General features: G+C 42.3%; 1 protein-coding gene across 3 annotated transcripts in view; it reads left to right on the top strand.

The window, feature by feature from the left end:
* Nucleotides 1–2,403: 2,403 nt before the first annotated feature.
* The window catches only part of CHL1 (cell adhesion molecule L1 like), a 54,083-nt gene continuing 40,043 nt past the window's right edge, over nucleotides 2,404–16,443 (top strand). For all 3 annotated transcript variants that reach the window (XM_086469861.1, XM_086469862.1, XM_009960374.2), the window contains exons 1-5: nucleotides 2,404–2,494; nucleotides 4,477–4,582; nucleotides 6,196–6,386; nucleotides 13,505–13,627; nucleotides 14,732–14,902. In XM_086469861.1, the coding sequence (XP_086325987.1) occupies nucleotides 2,404–2,494; nucleotides 4,477–4,582; nucleotides 6,196–6,386; nucleotides 13,505–13,627; nucleotides 14,732–14,902 (682 nt within the window). The remainder of the gene's footprint in view (nucleotides 2,495–4,476; nucleotides 4,583–6,195; nucleotides 6,387–13,504; nucleotides 13,628–14,731; nucleotides 14,903–16,443) is intronic.

Genomic DNA, 16,443 nt, shown 5'->3' with positions numbered 1-16,443 from the left:
CTAATAGGCTTGGTTAAGGAAACAAGCTGCTTACCTGTTTTTTTTTCTTGAATTTAACGTAAATCTATACAATGCTTTGTAACATTCATATAAAAAGAAACTTCCTGCTCCTCAATCTGCAACATCAGCAAGCTGCACACCTCCTGTAATCGTAGCTCCCCTTCCTCCAGTTGGCATCCTCACACGGGCTGCTCTGGTCCCCAGAGCTGTCAGCAGACGGGGGAGAAGAGGGCTTCGCTACCACTAGTGTACCACCTGCAAGCAGCAGCACTGGTCAGATTTTGATGAACCTAAATTGCAATTGGGTGGCTAGAGGGTTTGCTGTCAGGGCTTCTGTTTTACCACTGATGACACAGATCTGGAACTACCCCAGGACCAGGTGAGGCAGGGTGGGAGCGCCGGGTCCTGCAGTGACAGAAGTTGTGCAGCCATCAGGTAGCTGCTGGCTGGGGCTGCTGTGCCTTGTGTGTACCCCCCCCCACGCTGTGACACACCCCGGATTTTATTAGTCTGAGGTTTGGAAATGTCTGTTGCTCACAAGTCGGAGCTAGGAGAAATCAAACTGAGGGAAATGCCAACTGCCACAAAGCAGAACTTACTGATATTGCCTGATCCTGCCTGGTTTGCACCCAGACACAGCCTGGGGGTGGGAGCTCAACCAGCAGGTCCCCATCCCCTCTGGTGCCCGCCTGCACCGTCCCTCTCTGCGGAGTGAGGCACTAAGCAGATTAGTCAGCTTCTTCCATCAGTGAACGCTCGGTGCCTAAGGTACTTATAAGACATCTGCTTTTTAGCCTCATTTCTAAAGAAATGAGGCTTATGTGATTATAGTGTCTGTCTCTTGTCCCCTCGTTGGCCAATTTCAATCTTCACCCAGGGATTTTGGTCTCAAAGACATTAACTCCCAGGAAGTTTTCATGAACTGATGACCTAGTGAACAGAAATTATCCTGCTAATGCCTCTGGAGAAAGGGCCACAGCATCCTCATCTCCGAGACCTGATGCGAATGAGTGAGTGCTGGATAAAAGGGAAATCTCTGCTTCATGCCGGGGTTTTGGAGGGGTCCAGCAAACCAACCATCAGGAATAAACCACCATGGAGCAGAGTGTGCTGGCTGCATGGCTCGGGTCCAGCTGCAGCCAGCTGTGCTAGGCAAGGACGAGCATCCCCAGCACGCTGCCTGGGTCCCACCTCCTGCCTGCCCCCCTCCCTATGCCAACTGCTCTCTGTGATCCCGGGATTGCTTTTCTGATCCATGGATTAACCGGGTGGTGTGTGCAAAGATACAAGCGCTGTGTGTGAGCCAAGCTTAGTCTGGAAGTGTATTGCCACGGTCGTACGGCTCTGCTTGCGAACTCAGGGGCTCGAATCGGAGCTTGCTGTGCCGTGCGGGGCTGCTGGGCTGCCAGCAGGTCATTCCTGACCTCCAGCGCAGTAGCCTTGTCTGGAAAATCGCTCTTGCAAAGTTGTCTTTACAACTGAGGTCTAAATTCTCTTGAGACGGCTGTCCCGTAAGTGCTATGTGCTAGAAGATACACAGGTACAAGACATATCTTACACTGGTTGGTATTTCACGGAGATACTGTGGATGATGCTGATGACTGAAATCCTCCGAACATCCACATTTGTAGAATTCCCTCACCTTTACTCCCCTGTGAATTACACTTAAATGCTCATTAGAGCAGGATATGTCTCGTTTTGGCAGCTGCCTGACATTTTTGCCTTGTAGCGCAGAACCGAAGGATATATAACGGATTGTGTAAAACCTACGTACGGTAGTTCTGGGATTATTGAGGAAAAGCAAAGGTTTCATGTTCTGGTCCTTATTAATGAACTAAACTAGATTGTGTCCTTTTTTAAACATAAATGAAAGATAAAAGACATACAAGATTTATGATCAAGGTCATTAGTGTACCAAATTTCTCTCATTAGATCTGTTACATTGCTCCAACTTACACAACTCATCAGAAAAATTTATGAACTGGAATGATTACAAATATACCATATTTTAAACCATCCCTACTTTTAATTGCAAAGCAAAAAAATAATTCTCCTTTTGTGCTATAATGGATTTGTACTTTTGTGCATGTATTTTTTTGTTAGAAATTTAATAGAGGACCTTCCCGAAACCAGGGAGAAAGGGGAGGAAATTGTGCCACTTAGCGCAATCTGCAGTTTAGCAGCAAATCCTGAAGCACTGCTTTAATTTAGCAGCCTTGTTGGAGCGAAGTTAATATTGCAAGCTAATATGGCTGTCTCTTCTCCTCGCTAGACTTTCGACTTCACGTGCTTACATCTGATTTGAAGTGACAGTGAGAGGAAGCATAAGGTATCGCTTACTCTGTTTGGACTCCGCATAAGGTACCTCTTACTCTGTTTGGACTCCTTGTTTACAGAAGAGTGATGGAGATGCTATTAAGCTCAAAAGGGATCACCATATGCCTGTTTTTCTTTGTATTGAGTTTGGCAGCAGCTATTGAAATACCATTATCAGGTGAGTTGTAGCTATTTACTGAACACTTTGCTGTTTTGGTATCCCTTTTTCTTTTTTAAACCTTTCCCCAAAGAAAGAAAATATTAAATCCTGCTTTGCAGTTGTTCCATTTTGAATTTAATTCTGCCAGAACATGGCCTTTGGGAAATTCAGATGCAATAAAAATGTAAGCTAGTTTGTTTGGACCTGTTTAAATGTAGCAGTAAACTTGTCTAAGAACATATTATCTGGTGTTTGCGATCCAACACACTGCCTAGCTCCGAGGGTTTGGTTTTGTCCTTCACATAAATTCCTCATTTTGGTGCTGAATCTCCCTGAAGCTTGTTTGATGCACATATACCCATACTTACTTGTCTTGCACCCTGCCATTTCAGTCTGAAAAAGGAGCAGGTGTATGTCTTGGGGCGTATATTTGTCCTCAGAGAAGTATCTCCTGTGCCTTGCATGCTGCCCTAGGGAGCACCTCCTTTATCCCTCTCGGGCTGTGATGCATTCAAACTGCCTGTTTTACACGGTTGGTGTGGTTTCAGGACGCGTGTAAATTATGGGATGAGGCTCATAGGGGACAATCCAATGAAAGCCAGCGGACCCCACTGCCTGGAGTGCAGCCCAGACCTCCCAAGCTTTGTGTTTTTCAAACATAAATGGGCCAGGAGGGCTGCAAACTGCAGTTTGCGCTTTTTTGGTGGGGGAAAAAACCTCACAACAAAGCAAAGCTCAACAATATTGGGTTTTACGAATTATACTGGGGAAAAAAATAAAGAAATAAACCTAAGGAAAAAGAAACGTAGGCTCTTTGCAAGGTGCTGGGTGCTGCAGCCTCAGAGTAGGACACAGGCCAGTTTCAGGGCATCAAGCGGACCTGCTATGAGCTGTTTGCACTCTGGAGTCTGCCAGTAGCCCTGGTTGCAAAGGAGAAGACAATCAAGCAGGTTTATAGGATGTTTTTCTAAAGCTATCCAAACATGTTTAACAACATTTGGAAGTAGAAGGTTGTTTTGGAGGAAGGCACCGCAGTGGCTCCTTGGGTTTAAAGCAAAAGTGGAGCTGTGACTGCAAAGTGCAGGACAAACTGCCTGGGCATCCATTGCCTTTAAGTACCTACACAAGGGAACCATCTAGGCCTTAATTTACTTTAATGGAGCATTTTATATTTTAATAAAAAGGAATTATGTCTGATCAGTGAAGCTGGTGGGCTTGGAGGCATTTGGCTTTGAGACCACGTGGTAAGGCAAGACACCACATTTTGCTCCGGCTTTGAGCTTCCTGGACATAAAAGAGAAACTAAAGAGCATGTTAATTTTCTTCCTGGCTGTTTATAACACTGTGATGATCCTATTATTCCCAGCTCTGCTGTGGGGAGCATTCTCCCTCGTGCGGCTCTGTTACACAGGCATTCACAACGTTTAATTCCTTCAGAAAAAAAAAAAAAAAAGTTAGTGAAACATCATTGCATGACTGACACTGGTAATGGCTCTTCCTCTGCTGTACCCTGAGGGTAGGCGTTAAGTCATCTTTGCAGTTCATGGATTTCCTGGCAATTTTATCCAGGGTGGAGATAGCAGTTTGCTGTCTCTGTGTGTATCTGCGGATTAAAAAGCCAGTTATGGACGTCACTAAATTGACCAGTCCACACACCCATGCTCTGGATTTAACTTTGTCGTGGGCTCAGCGCTCCCCTTCCTTGGATGGGTTGGTCATACACGGAAGCGTGGCAGGTGATGCCCACGAGCGGCCGGCCGAGCTCAGCCAGGGCTGCCAAGCCTTCCTCTGGCTGCTGAGGCAATCGCAGTGTCCAATTTGGGGAGCAGAGAGTATTGTTGATGCCAGGAAGGTGACGGTCCTCACCCTTTCTTTTTAAGGCAAGCCTCGCTCTTTGCAGGAGTAATGGCATCCTGGCATTGTCCCTTTCGAAGGAAGGGCCCGAGCGGAGCACAGGTTTGACCGAATGGCGTTTTAACCCGGTACCCCTTTGTGTTCAGTTGCGCAGCTTCCAACGATCACGGAGCAGTCCCACACCCAGGTGGCCTACCCTTTTGATGAGGACTTCACCATTAAATGCGAAGCTAGAGGAAACCCCCAGCCCACGTGAGTACCCCTTTCGCCTGCAGAAGCAAGCAGAACTTGAGTTTGCTTTCAGCCTTTGCCAGACATGGTTCTGGGTTTGAGGAGGGGAGGAACAGCGGGTGTACGGTGACCTCCTCGTCATCGCAAGGTGAGGGTAAGGCTTGGGTTTCCATTTAGGCCATTCACTTCCACTCGCTGTTTGAACAGATACTAACACGCCTTTTCCTTGCTGGGAGGTGTTTCATTTCTCTCACATCTGCCAAGTTCACCCCGTGATTTAAAAGACCTTGTCTGGGCTGTGCTGCAAAAGATAGGAGGTGTGTAATGGAAATCAAAGGGTCCCAGCTGTTGTCCTGCCTCTTCCAACAGCAACCTTAAAAATACCGAGCACATTAAACTGTGTATTCAGAGATCACATTTGCATTTTATCAGATACCTTGTCTGTACCTAACATCATCACGGCCACGGTGATGTTACAAATACACACATAAGGAGTTATTCAAATAAATATCCAAAGATAAGATTTATTTATTTTAAACCAGTGTAAAAAGGAAAAGGATTTTTAATGAAAATGTGATTAACAAAAATATAGTAATAGAGCAAAAACTCCTCCATCACCCCTGGATGTGTACAGGCTAAATTAATAGCTGGTTCGCATGTAATTTTTACTCTTTAATCCTTCCGTTCTTCTTTCTCTGCAACATAATGTAAACTTGCCTTGAAAAGGCAATTTTTATATCAAAATGACTTGATAATATTTAATTGAGCTCTGACTGGAGACTCGTGGCATGGTAACAAATTTCTTTTGTTTCCCTGTTTGTTAGCAAATCAATGAGAAGTTTTCTGGTGTATTTAAATGTATGTGATGGTTAGGCAATAGGAACCCATATTCCCCTCCGTACTGTAGCAAGGGAGTATTGCCAATAGTAATGAAGTGCCAAAACATAAATTTCTGTTGACGTTAATTTATTCTCTCAAAACATGGCAAAATATTGAAAAAGGTGCACCTTCCACTAAATGCGTGTTATACTGTAACTTCCAACTGTCTCTGATTTTGAATCAGTTTAGCCCAATTTCAATCCATCTGAGACTTCCAGATACATAAACTGTGACCAAAACTTCAGCATTCGTCAAAATCACACCCCAGCAGCATCAAAACTACGAGTGACTCTGTGTCGAGACCAGGAGAAACTCAGTCGAGTCATCTCTGTTTCTGCTGGGTTCAACCGTGGTATCTCCTCTAGATGGTGAGAACAGCTCCTGTCAATCCTTGTCAGTCAAAAGTACCAACTCCTACGGACACAGCTTTTTTGCAAACCTCGAGATCCTTTCACTGTGTGGTTCTTGCCTTCACAGATGATCTCTCCCATTTATTGTCCTTGCCTTAAGCTTTATATTCTTATTTCGTGTCACAATCAGTTATCCAGAAGTAAAGTGTCTGGTAGCAGAGACATGCCCAATAGCTAACACAAGTGATAGTAGCACAGTGGTCGTTTTACCATTCAAATCTCTCCTCTTACAGTAACTTTTTCTTTTTAATAGTACACTATTGGACCCATATTTACCACTGGTTTGGTACCATAGTGCTCTCTGTTCTGTGCCCTGTCCTTTGCGACACTTGTATTATTTTTCAGCTTTAACTGGACTAAGGATGGAAAACCATTCGATTTATTATCTGACCCGAGGATAGTTGCATCTAACAACTCGGGAACATTTGTGATTCAAAACCGTGGAATCATCACCAATTTTCAAGGGAAATATCGCTGCTTTGCATCCAATGTGCTGGGAACCGCCATGTCAGAAGAAATTGAGCTAATTGTTCCAAGTAAGGGCTTTTACATTGCTTTTGGTTTGCTTCTTTTTAAGACAAAAACTGTGTTTCCTCAAATTAAATGAGAAAGAAATAGTTACTGAAGTGGTGTACGATAAAGCTTTCGGTGTTTCTTTTTCAGTGAATATGGGAAGGAAAAACTCTGTGCTCCCTGGAATGATTTTATTTCATTCCTGGTTTTGAGGACAGAAATGAAACCTGAATGCAGGATTTCAGACAATACCACTGGATTATCAATTCCTTACAGGTTTCCAAGTGCTGATACTGACATTCTGCACCAACTTTAATACAAATGCAACTAGGTAGATTAGGTGTATGTTTTGCTGAATATATTAATTTGGAAAACATTTGTTACCTACTTTCGCGTTCTGAGTATAGTCTACTCCACTTTGCCTCTGGAGGGTGAGTTAATGGGTAAATTGGTATCAACTTTTTAATAGTCATCTCAGGAGAGCTCAATGTTCAATGCCAGAAAGTTATTATTTCCTTTGCCTTGACTATTTAAATGCCTTTATAAAGCACTTGCTTTGCCTTTGCCATGAAACCCATTAAGAATTCTTTTCTGGTTTGTATTTACTTAGATGTTTCCACTTCTAATACTTTTCTCTTTCTATAAAGAAGAAATCGTACATATTGATGAGAGTGGCAGTCTGCTAAATTCTCTACCTAATCTGGGCTGAAACGGTTTGTTCATGAGCTGATGCTAGCAAATCACGAAAATACAGAAATTAAGTATTTGGGGGGATAAAACAATTAGCGGAGAAGATGGCAGACTAGTTATCTTAACGGCAGTACGGTTATTGAAAGCTATTATCTGTTCATGAAAGGTAGAAATAATGACATGTATTGCTGTATGGTTTAGTCTCTGCCAGCTTGCTTTAAGGGAACAGCATTCCTGAGTAGAGGAGAACGGCACAAGGTTTTGGGACAGTGAGCTGCAGTTGATTTAACTAATGATGGAAGTTGGCTCCACAGGTAGGACAGTGCAGCTGATGTCAACTGGGGTTTCAGGCAGGAACAGGAGAGTGGTGCAGTTACTCAGAGCTTTTAGACAGGACACAATTATTCACATTGGAGTCTGGCCAGGGCAGTGGGGTTAATACAACTTCTCTTAAGCAAGGTGTCTCAGACTCATTAATTTTCAGAGGAGTTCAAGACCTCAGCGTCATGTGTCAGTGAAGGTATGTCACCTCCAGCAGCAGAATATTCCGATACCACATTCCTACTGAACTAAAAAAGGTGCTTAAAAATAGAAAACAAGTACGAGTTGATGTCTGTGTCTGGGATTATTGAATCTGTACTCAGAGAAAATAGTTTTTGCTTTTAATGAAAAATTGTCTATACTAGCTTGAGTAGATATTAAATATACTGGGGGTAGTTAGCAACAAACTAATTGAGAAGTTACAAACATGGTGGTTGTCAAATGCGAGAGGAACTTTAGAACCAATATCAGCAAAGTCCTAATTCCAGAAAATAAATAAATGGTACAGATAATGTATGAGAGGGATTTACCCGACTCCCACAGCTTTTAAGGCACATTTACTTTTATTCATATTCTACCATCAATTCTTTTTTTTTTTTTTCAATGGTGAAATGTAGATGCTGCAAATTAAATCAGGATTCAGAGAGTAATAGAAGGCACCTTTGATTTTCTAAAGTGCTGGATAGTCTACAACTGCGCTCAAGTGAAAGAGAGCTGCTGGTGTACAGATCCACTGTAAATCAGGCAATCACTGACACAGAAGAGTTTGGGATAAATTACCTCTATTCACCCACAAGTTTTGAAGCAGAGAATGGTACATGTGAGATCACTACATGCATTCATGATAATGATGCAGAGGTGGCAGTGCTTTGCCAGCTGTATTCAAGGAAAATGTAAGCTTCTTGGCAAGTCGGTATGCCAATGAAGGGAAGAAAACCCCAGCAAGTCAGACTAGATGAGGGTTTTTTTTTTTTTCATAAATTACGTTTACACTGCAGAAGCAGAATACTGGGTCTGTAAGGCTGCTGCTGAAAAGGAGAACAAAAGGTTGTTTACTCACAGTAGTCATTCCAGGAAAACAATAGAAATGTCAGCAGAAATGATCATTAAATCTCACCTACATAATGAAAATACCACACCTCCCCTATATCTGATGACATGAAGGAGAGTGGGGAAGAATGGGGTCTGAGGATCTCTATATGTTTGCATCGTTTACAAAGTCCAGATTGTTACAAGATACACGCAGCACGAAAATGAATTTAAATGGTGAGAACACAGACTTCAGCTACCCTCCTCCTGTATTTGGGGAATCTGTTGCTTGAATTGCTGAGGAGGCCCAGTGCCAGAAGAAAGAGAAGCAGCACTGTTTAAACTTCTTTAATTAACTGTAGTGTAAAAGACTTTTCACGATAGACTGCATTAAGATTTATGCTCAGTATTTCTAAAGCTGCTGCTCCAAAAGACCGAAGATCTGAGGCTGGAAACACAGCCTAAACATAAAATTGCCCAGTGGCAGGCTGTGCTATGCCAATGATGTTAGTTCTAGAATTCCCAAAGAAAGCAAAACCTGTGTTAATATTCAAAAAAACAGATGTGAATATTGTGGCATCTTTAAAAGGTACTGAGGCAATACTAAAATAGGAGGTCTCAGTAACGCGCTTTGTGAGGGCATTCAGTATTGCATTTATGGAAGAGAAATGAGACTTTGCAGACGATGGGAATAAAATTTTAACCTCTTGCCTCCTAAACTAGTGTCCTATACCTTTGACAACTCCTCTGTTGCCAGTGACCACTGTTTTGGAAAGGCCTGTAGAGAGAGAATTGCACAGAAAAAAAAGACCATCACTGATTCCACCATAAAAGCTTCTTTGAGAGTGAGTCACCGACAGCCACGGTCTTCCTGGCAGCCAGACTTTCCTAACTTTTTCAATTTAATGCAGCAATTAAAAAAAATCCATAAACAAGCAGGATCATATCTCATAAACAGTTCAAAGGCTGCAACGAAAATTACAGATTTAACTACTGCTTATACTGTATGGATCAGAATATCAATTGATGCACTGAAGTGAGCACTGGAAGCTGCCCAAGCTGCATTCAGTACAGCTTGTGATGGGTGACTGTAAGTCACATTTAAGATTCTTTGATGTGTTGGGCTGTTCACTGCACAAGATACAGATCTGTATAACAAAACAGTCAGATACTAACTAAAGTGTTTGAGGAGATGGGAATTTCCATGTTATAGAAATTTCTTGACTGCTTCCACTTGCCCTCACTGTTACAGCCTTTAAGGATCTACTTGCATTGAAGAACTTAAGAGTATCCATGATGGGTCAGGTTCAGCATCCATCTAGTGCAAGACACATCTCCAGCAGCATCCACAGAAAAGGTTATAAAAATAGACCTGGTGTATAGTGATGTTTTTCTACAATAGTTTCCCGAAATATTTGCTAATTGCTGATTTACCGTGATGAGTTGACTCCCATTTTACACCAGATACTGGTAGAAACCAGACACGGGGATCTCAAGGACTTCTACGGTTACCTGGAGAAACTCTTTCCCTTCCATTCTCAACACTTTACCCAGAAACATGAAAAAAATCAGATTGAATGGGCTGCATTCTCATATAAACTGGTATAAATTGCCATATTGAATACAGTTATGGTTGGAGTGAAGTCACTGTAGTCAGCAGTAGGACAGAAACTAATCTGTAGGAGGGTGTGCTAATAGGTAGCTGAGTAAATCTGAAGTAATCCTGCTGGGGACTGGAGTATTTACTGGTTGCTGTATTTCTGAATCTATACTGCTAAACTCAAAATTAGATTTTATATTGCATTGTATTGGTCTCCCTTCTCTTTATTTTTTGTTCAGATACTGCATTTTCTGAACAGATAAGAGGCAATGACCCAGCCTCCTTTCTGAAATTTCTCTCAGCCAACCTAATTTGCCAGTGGTATTTCAGCCTAATCTCAAGTTCAGTTCGGGCATTAAACTTTGAGTCACCCCAGGGATTAAATAGAGCCTGGTTCCTTGCACTAATGACTCTGGACACTGTTAATGTTTAATTTCGATGGTTTACACACTGTCAAAGCACTGTGACTCTGGTTGTTTGAGTGCTGTCCAGCATTCATAGTACAGCCTTGTCAGGAAATAATACTTGGGCAGCGAAGCCTTTCCCAAGGCTGTTTTGAGAGCTTTAGATGTCACGGTGGGCTTTTAGAAGATGTCTCCATAACAGAAGTCAGGTGTGCAGTTTTTCATCTTCCTTATGGCTGTTTCATACATCCCACTTGATTGCCTGTGTCGTGAGAGCCATCCTGCTGGCGCTTCAGCAAGCCTTTCTCAGAGTCATTAAATAATGTTGTTCTCCCCTGTGTTATGGATATGTGAGAGGTATCACTTGGAGCTATGTTGGATTCTCTGTCCCCTCTCATTATGTCTGTGTGTGGGGAATTGCATGAAAGATTGACATGACAGTTTTAATGGCATCGCTGCGAAGAGATCAATTGGTTGTAAATTTTACAGTGTCCATGTGCTGCATTGATAACTCCATACAGTATTAAACGCTTTCATGACACGATTAATCTTGTATGATATTTTCGAGCTTAATTCAGCTGTGATAGTTTCTGTGATCGGCCACAAATCAGTAGTGATTGATTCTGGAATATCCACTAATTAAAACAGAGGAACGCTGGAAAAAAAAAAAAGAAAAAAGTTGCCTACGTACACATACTGAAGACTAATGTGCAAGAGCCAAACTCTAATGTGGTAGCAGCTTCTTAGTTTTAATAAATGTCCTCATGAAGAATTCAAAAGCAGATATTTTTCTAGTCTCTGAGACCAATGGGACCTCAGCAAGAAAATACGCTTGTCAGAAGGTTTGGCTCAAGAATTTATCATTAAAGTTGTGTTTTCCTCTCTTGCAAAACTTCGGGGCTTCAGAATGCTCAAAGTTACGCATTGAAGGGAAAAATCAAAGTGTTTCAATGTTGTTCACAGTGAACTAAGTGAAACAAAATTTCATTGAAGAACCCAGAAGCCATGACCACCTGTGGTTCAAGTACTTGTGCAAGGTGGAGGATATCTGGGTTCAAATTGCTGCTTCCCCCAGTGGAGTCCAGAAGCAGACATCTGGGCCACACGTTGGAGGTGAATGCGCTGCCAGCTGCTGACACCAAGACCAAGATTTTTCACTGTCTCCTGGTGGGACTTCCTATATTTTTGTATAATTCTGTAATTATTGGCTACAGAAAGTGACTGAGAAGACCAGTGGTTATGGCATCCAACTGGGATATTGCAGACCCAGATTTAGTTGTACCAAATGAGGCAAAAAATGGGTTTGATCTAGAGTTTCCAAAGTCCTGAATGAGTGATCTTACTATTAGTCTATTTGCAGGTCTCTTTGGTTTAGTCAGAAATCCCTTATCCTTCACTTGATTCAGCTTTCTTAAAGCTTTGCTGAGAGTGATGTGCTTTTGGGCATAAGTAAACTTTAGATCAAGAAATTGGCTTTTTCCTACAGAAAACGTTCTACCTCTCCAGCAGTCAGCAGATATGTTTTCCAGGGCTTGAAGACTATCGATTATTGAACATGCTGGATTTGAATATGTAGTTCCCTTTGTTACCTGAAATTTCACCTACAGGCTGGGTAATGCTCATTAGCTCCTTTTCGCCTCTCCTAAGAGTTTATAACATATTAATAATCGTCCTGGAGATAAAAATCTATGCACAATCTGTATTCTGACAATCAGCATTATAGTGATTGCTTCTTTTTATGCTTACTAATCCTACAAGGTGTAAAGCCTCCTCAGAGTCCTGGCCCTGCATTTCCCACCTTCCTCCTTCAGTTTGACTCCTGCAGTGACACCGCAGATATTCTGCGGAACCGCTGGACCACTGATGTTTATTTGCTATCAGGGTTCCCTGTCATGACTTGAACACCAGGATGGCGATATTTGCCGTGCCAGTTTGACTCTGCACAGCCAGGATGCTTTCATTCCTTTGCTGTTTAATTGCCCTTCATTCTGCGGTTTAATGCAGTTGCCTAAACTGAAACTTTTTGCTAGTTTGAACTTGCCTGAAATGAAAGTAGAAGACAAAATTCGTTTAAGGAGTGGTTACATTTTGCAGGCTAATTTCTCTGCAGTAATCTCTGAGCTGCAGCCTCCCACTGCTTGGTTTGGTGTGGGCTCCAGCCCAGCTCTGCTTCCCCTCCTCTTGGATGCGCTCCGGTTGCGTTTTGGGCCGCTGAGACTGGCCGTGATGCCCAGGTTGGCCAAGCGTTGTTCAGGCTTTGACCAGTCTGCTGGCATCAGTGCTGACGCTCTGGGTGATTAAACAAGTCCTTGATCCACTAATTATTTAACCTATATTTAAGCCCGAATAGTGCACAACCTTGTGTACCCCTGTGTATTCTTTTGTGCAAAGCCTGCCTCTGCATCCTGAAGGACAACCTTGCTGAGAGTCTGCTGGTCTGCAGAGCGGAGCTTTTACACCTGAGGGGATGAGGAGGCAATATAATCTTTAAGCCAGACTTCTGCTTCGTCTGATTCTGGCGATGGATGAGAATTGAGACAGCTCCAGGCACAAGGTGGAATAGCTGCCTGATGTCTGTCCTCACCTGCATTAACTTGCAGTGGCTTCTTGGGAACTGCTTTTTAGCCAAGACTTCCCAGACTTACTACACTCCCAGTTTGTTTCCCGATCTCCAGGGAACAGCCTGGGATCCGTCAGTGCACAGTCATTTACACCAATCTTAGCCTGAGGCTTTGGTGCGGCGTGGCTTTGAGTTATCCTTTCCAAACAGTACAAACAAAGGAGCTATAGAAAGTGTCTGAAAATAAATGCATTAAAATAAAGCCTAAGTAAAGCTCATAGACATCATAGACAACCACCAGTCAGTTGCCTGGCTTTCAATACTGTGGTCTCTGCACTTTATGAGTGAAGAATGCTAGCAGAGGTTTCTTACTCTTAGTCAAATGCATCAGTACTCTGTAATGATAGTTACTAAAGGCAGAGAATGCAAAGGATGACGTTAAGGTAAACATTTTATTAAGGACTATATTAAGGCAGAAGCGAAGGGCAAAATTTCAAAAGATAACAATAAAAGAGGAACTTCTTTGCTTCCGTACAGGTGTACCAAAATTCCCCAAAGAAAAAATCGAGCCTCTTGATGTGGAGCACGGTGATTCTGTGATTTTGCACTGCAACCCCCCAAAAGGCATCCCGCCTTTGCATATCTATTGGATGAATATTGGTAAGTAAACAATTTTTACACAATTCATAAGAGGAGACGCAAAATATTTGTCTTCCAGAGCAGTTTCATTACAGATTCATAATTGATGGGAATGGTAATTGTGCAAGTGCATAGGAAAAAGATCGGGATATTGAAAAACAAAATTGAAAAATGGAGAATGGAGATAAGTTTTTAAAAACACAAAGTTAAATTGTACAGTTCATTGACACAACATATTATTAAATATGAGACATCAGAAAGCTCACATATCAGTAAATCAGTCTACCAGTAATGAGGACTGCTGCATTTACAGCAGAAAGGATAAAATTTGTCAATATATTATTTCTATCATTACTGTTTTCCTCTTTTCATAAACTAATGGCTGATTTATGATACTAAGAAAAAAACCCCACCTGTCAGGTATGTATAATTATTTCCTTGTGGGTTTCTGTCACGTTATTCTTCAGCATTTGTGTTCTGCAAGAATTTCTGGCTCTCGGGAAGCAAAGTAAGCCAGGTTGCCTCCATGACAAGAAGGGTTTGCTTCTGATGCTGACCGAGTACTTGCAGAGACAGGGTGCCAGGTTAAACCTCTGATCTTGTGAGGCAGCTCTCTACTCCTGACATACGTATTTAGCACAGACCTGGATTTGGCTGGATCAACAAGAAGACAGTATAGCAACCTCAGTTCATACCAACGCTCCCTTGCTGTAATCTGTAGTTACAGGAGAGGCAAGTGCTTGGGAGACTGGCTGTGGAGGACATCCGTAAATGATGACCTCCATATCATCGTTACAGGCCTTGGTATCGGGGAGAGGCGCTGCAAATTTCCTTTCACCTGAGCAGGAACTTTGTACTGAGTAATTTTTTATTATGAACTAATTTAATATATATAATTATATATATTTTAAATAGATTATTATATTAAAAAGTATTTATTATCAATAATCAATCGTATGTTGAATATTGGTAAATAACGCATTGGTTATGCTGGGTCTTCTGCCTCTTTCACATCAAAGTTATGTTCTGTATCTAGAAGCAAATATATGACAGGAGAGCATTAGTAGTCATATTGGTGAAAGAGCTCAGTATCATTATCATATCATAATTATTTTTTCTTGCTAGATTTGCAGCACATTCCACAAGATGAAAGGGTCTCCATGAGCCTTAAGGGAGATCTCTACTTTGCAAATGTGGAAGAAAATGACAGTCGAAGTGATTATTGCTGCTTTGCAGCATTTCCAAGGCTGAGGACGATTGTACAGAAAATGCCAATGACACTGAAGGTTTCCCGTTGTAAGTCTGTGGATGAGTAGTTTCTTGTTTTCTGTTGTTTTCTCTTTTTTAACTCCCCAGGCATCAGCGAATGCAGATGTGCCCTGTGTCTCTGATGCAATTCTCTCAAGAAAATGCATGCTGCTTTGCTTGTTCCTGTATTATTACCTCACTCTAAGGGCTAAATTCAACCGATAAAAGTTTTTTGCAGCTGCTGGGCCCCCAAAGTGTCCTGTTCTTCCTCCTGTCTCCCCCAGTGAAAGCTAATGATGCGTTAGGGAAGTCTGCTTCTCTTGCAGTCCAGCAGGTCACCAACGACTGGGACTTCACTGGGTCTTGAGGACTTTCTGTGGCCGCCTCCTGCCTGGGTGCAGGCCTGGTTTGGTCTGGGTGCAGCAAGGTGCTTGGGAAGGATGGTGTTTTCCAGGTCTTTGCAAGCCACCTTGGGCATCAGTAGTGGCACAGGAGGCATCTTGCATTCCCTTAATGAAATGTTGTCTAGGGAACATCAAATTTTATTTATTTATTTGTTTTAACATCTTTGTATTCCTGTACTCTCCAAGGGTCTTGTACAAAAGATGATTTCAGGTACTGCCCCTGCCCCTGAGTCTCACTGGGGCCTGGGGGGTTTGCTGTCCTGCCGTCACACGTGGGTGTTTGTTTGGTGTATACCCACCCACTGCCCTATCAAACCACTAGTTCCACCTGCCTAATGCCACTAAATACATGGGGTGTGCAGCTATCACTGCTAGAGGAAAAGAAGACAACATCCAAGCAAAAAAAAAAAAAAAAGCAGCCTTTTAGGGCACGCTCTCAGTTGCATTAAATCGCCAAAACCCGACCAAAGCCAGAGGAACTCAGGCAGCTTATAGTGGCTGGAGATCTGTCCTGCTTTGCTCGACTCTCTTTTGGCTGTTACAGTTTCTGGTAACACTTGTACCACTCACTGAGGCTGCCTGTGCCTTTAATATCAATCTTCTATTTCACTAATTCTTCTGACCTTTCGGGCTTATGCGGCCCAGAAAGCCAAGGAGATTTTTCTTCATGAATGAAAGCCTAATATTTAATATATGATTTTGAGAGTTTTCTTGTTGGGATTAAAAGATAAAGGATTAGCAGTGGGTTTGTATATCTTAATACTTGCTTAAACCATATCTTGGGATAATAATTGTGAGAAAAATATCAAAATGAAACGTTGCTCTCCATAGAGTCCAGTCCCACGCACGTGCACACGTGGATGACGGAAAAATGAGGTCGGGTTTGACTGTGGGGCTGCTGATAGCCCTGGCAGTGGCCCAGCGAAACACTTCAGTGTGTGCACCTTGCCATCGAAGCCGCGAGACCGGGTGTGGGTGTAAAAGTGAGGTATATACCTAAAGGGTTTTGTAAACTCAGCTTGAGTGTCCCGCTCCGCTCCGTGCCAAGTCCCTGCCGAGTGAATATATTAAAAAAACACATAGAAAAACTTAGGTAATAAGAAAAAAGAGACTGGATAAATTTTATAAAATTTCTTTTTAGTGGATACTTAGGGTTTAGTGATTTGTTTTTTTATTGTACTAGGT

This window comes from Leptosomus discolor, chromosome 9, assembly GCF_034619465.1.
Source record: "Leptosomus discolor isolate bLepDis1 chromosome 9, bLepDis1.hap2, whole genome shotgun sequence".
In the NCBI taxonomy this organism is placed as follows: Eukaryota; Metazoa; Chordata; class Aves; order Leptosomiformes; family Leptosomidae; genus Leptosomus; species Leptosomus discolor.
Note: the sequence above shows the minus strand (reverse complement) of the source record. Positions and strands in the feature narration are given on the sequence as shown.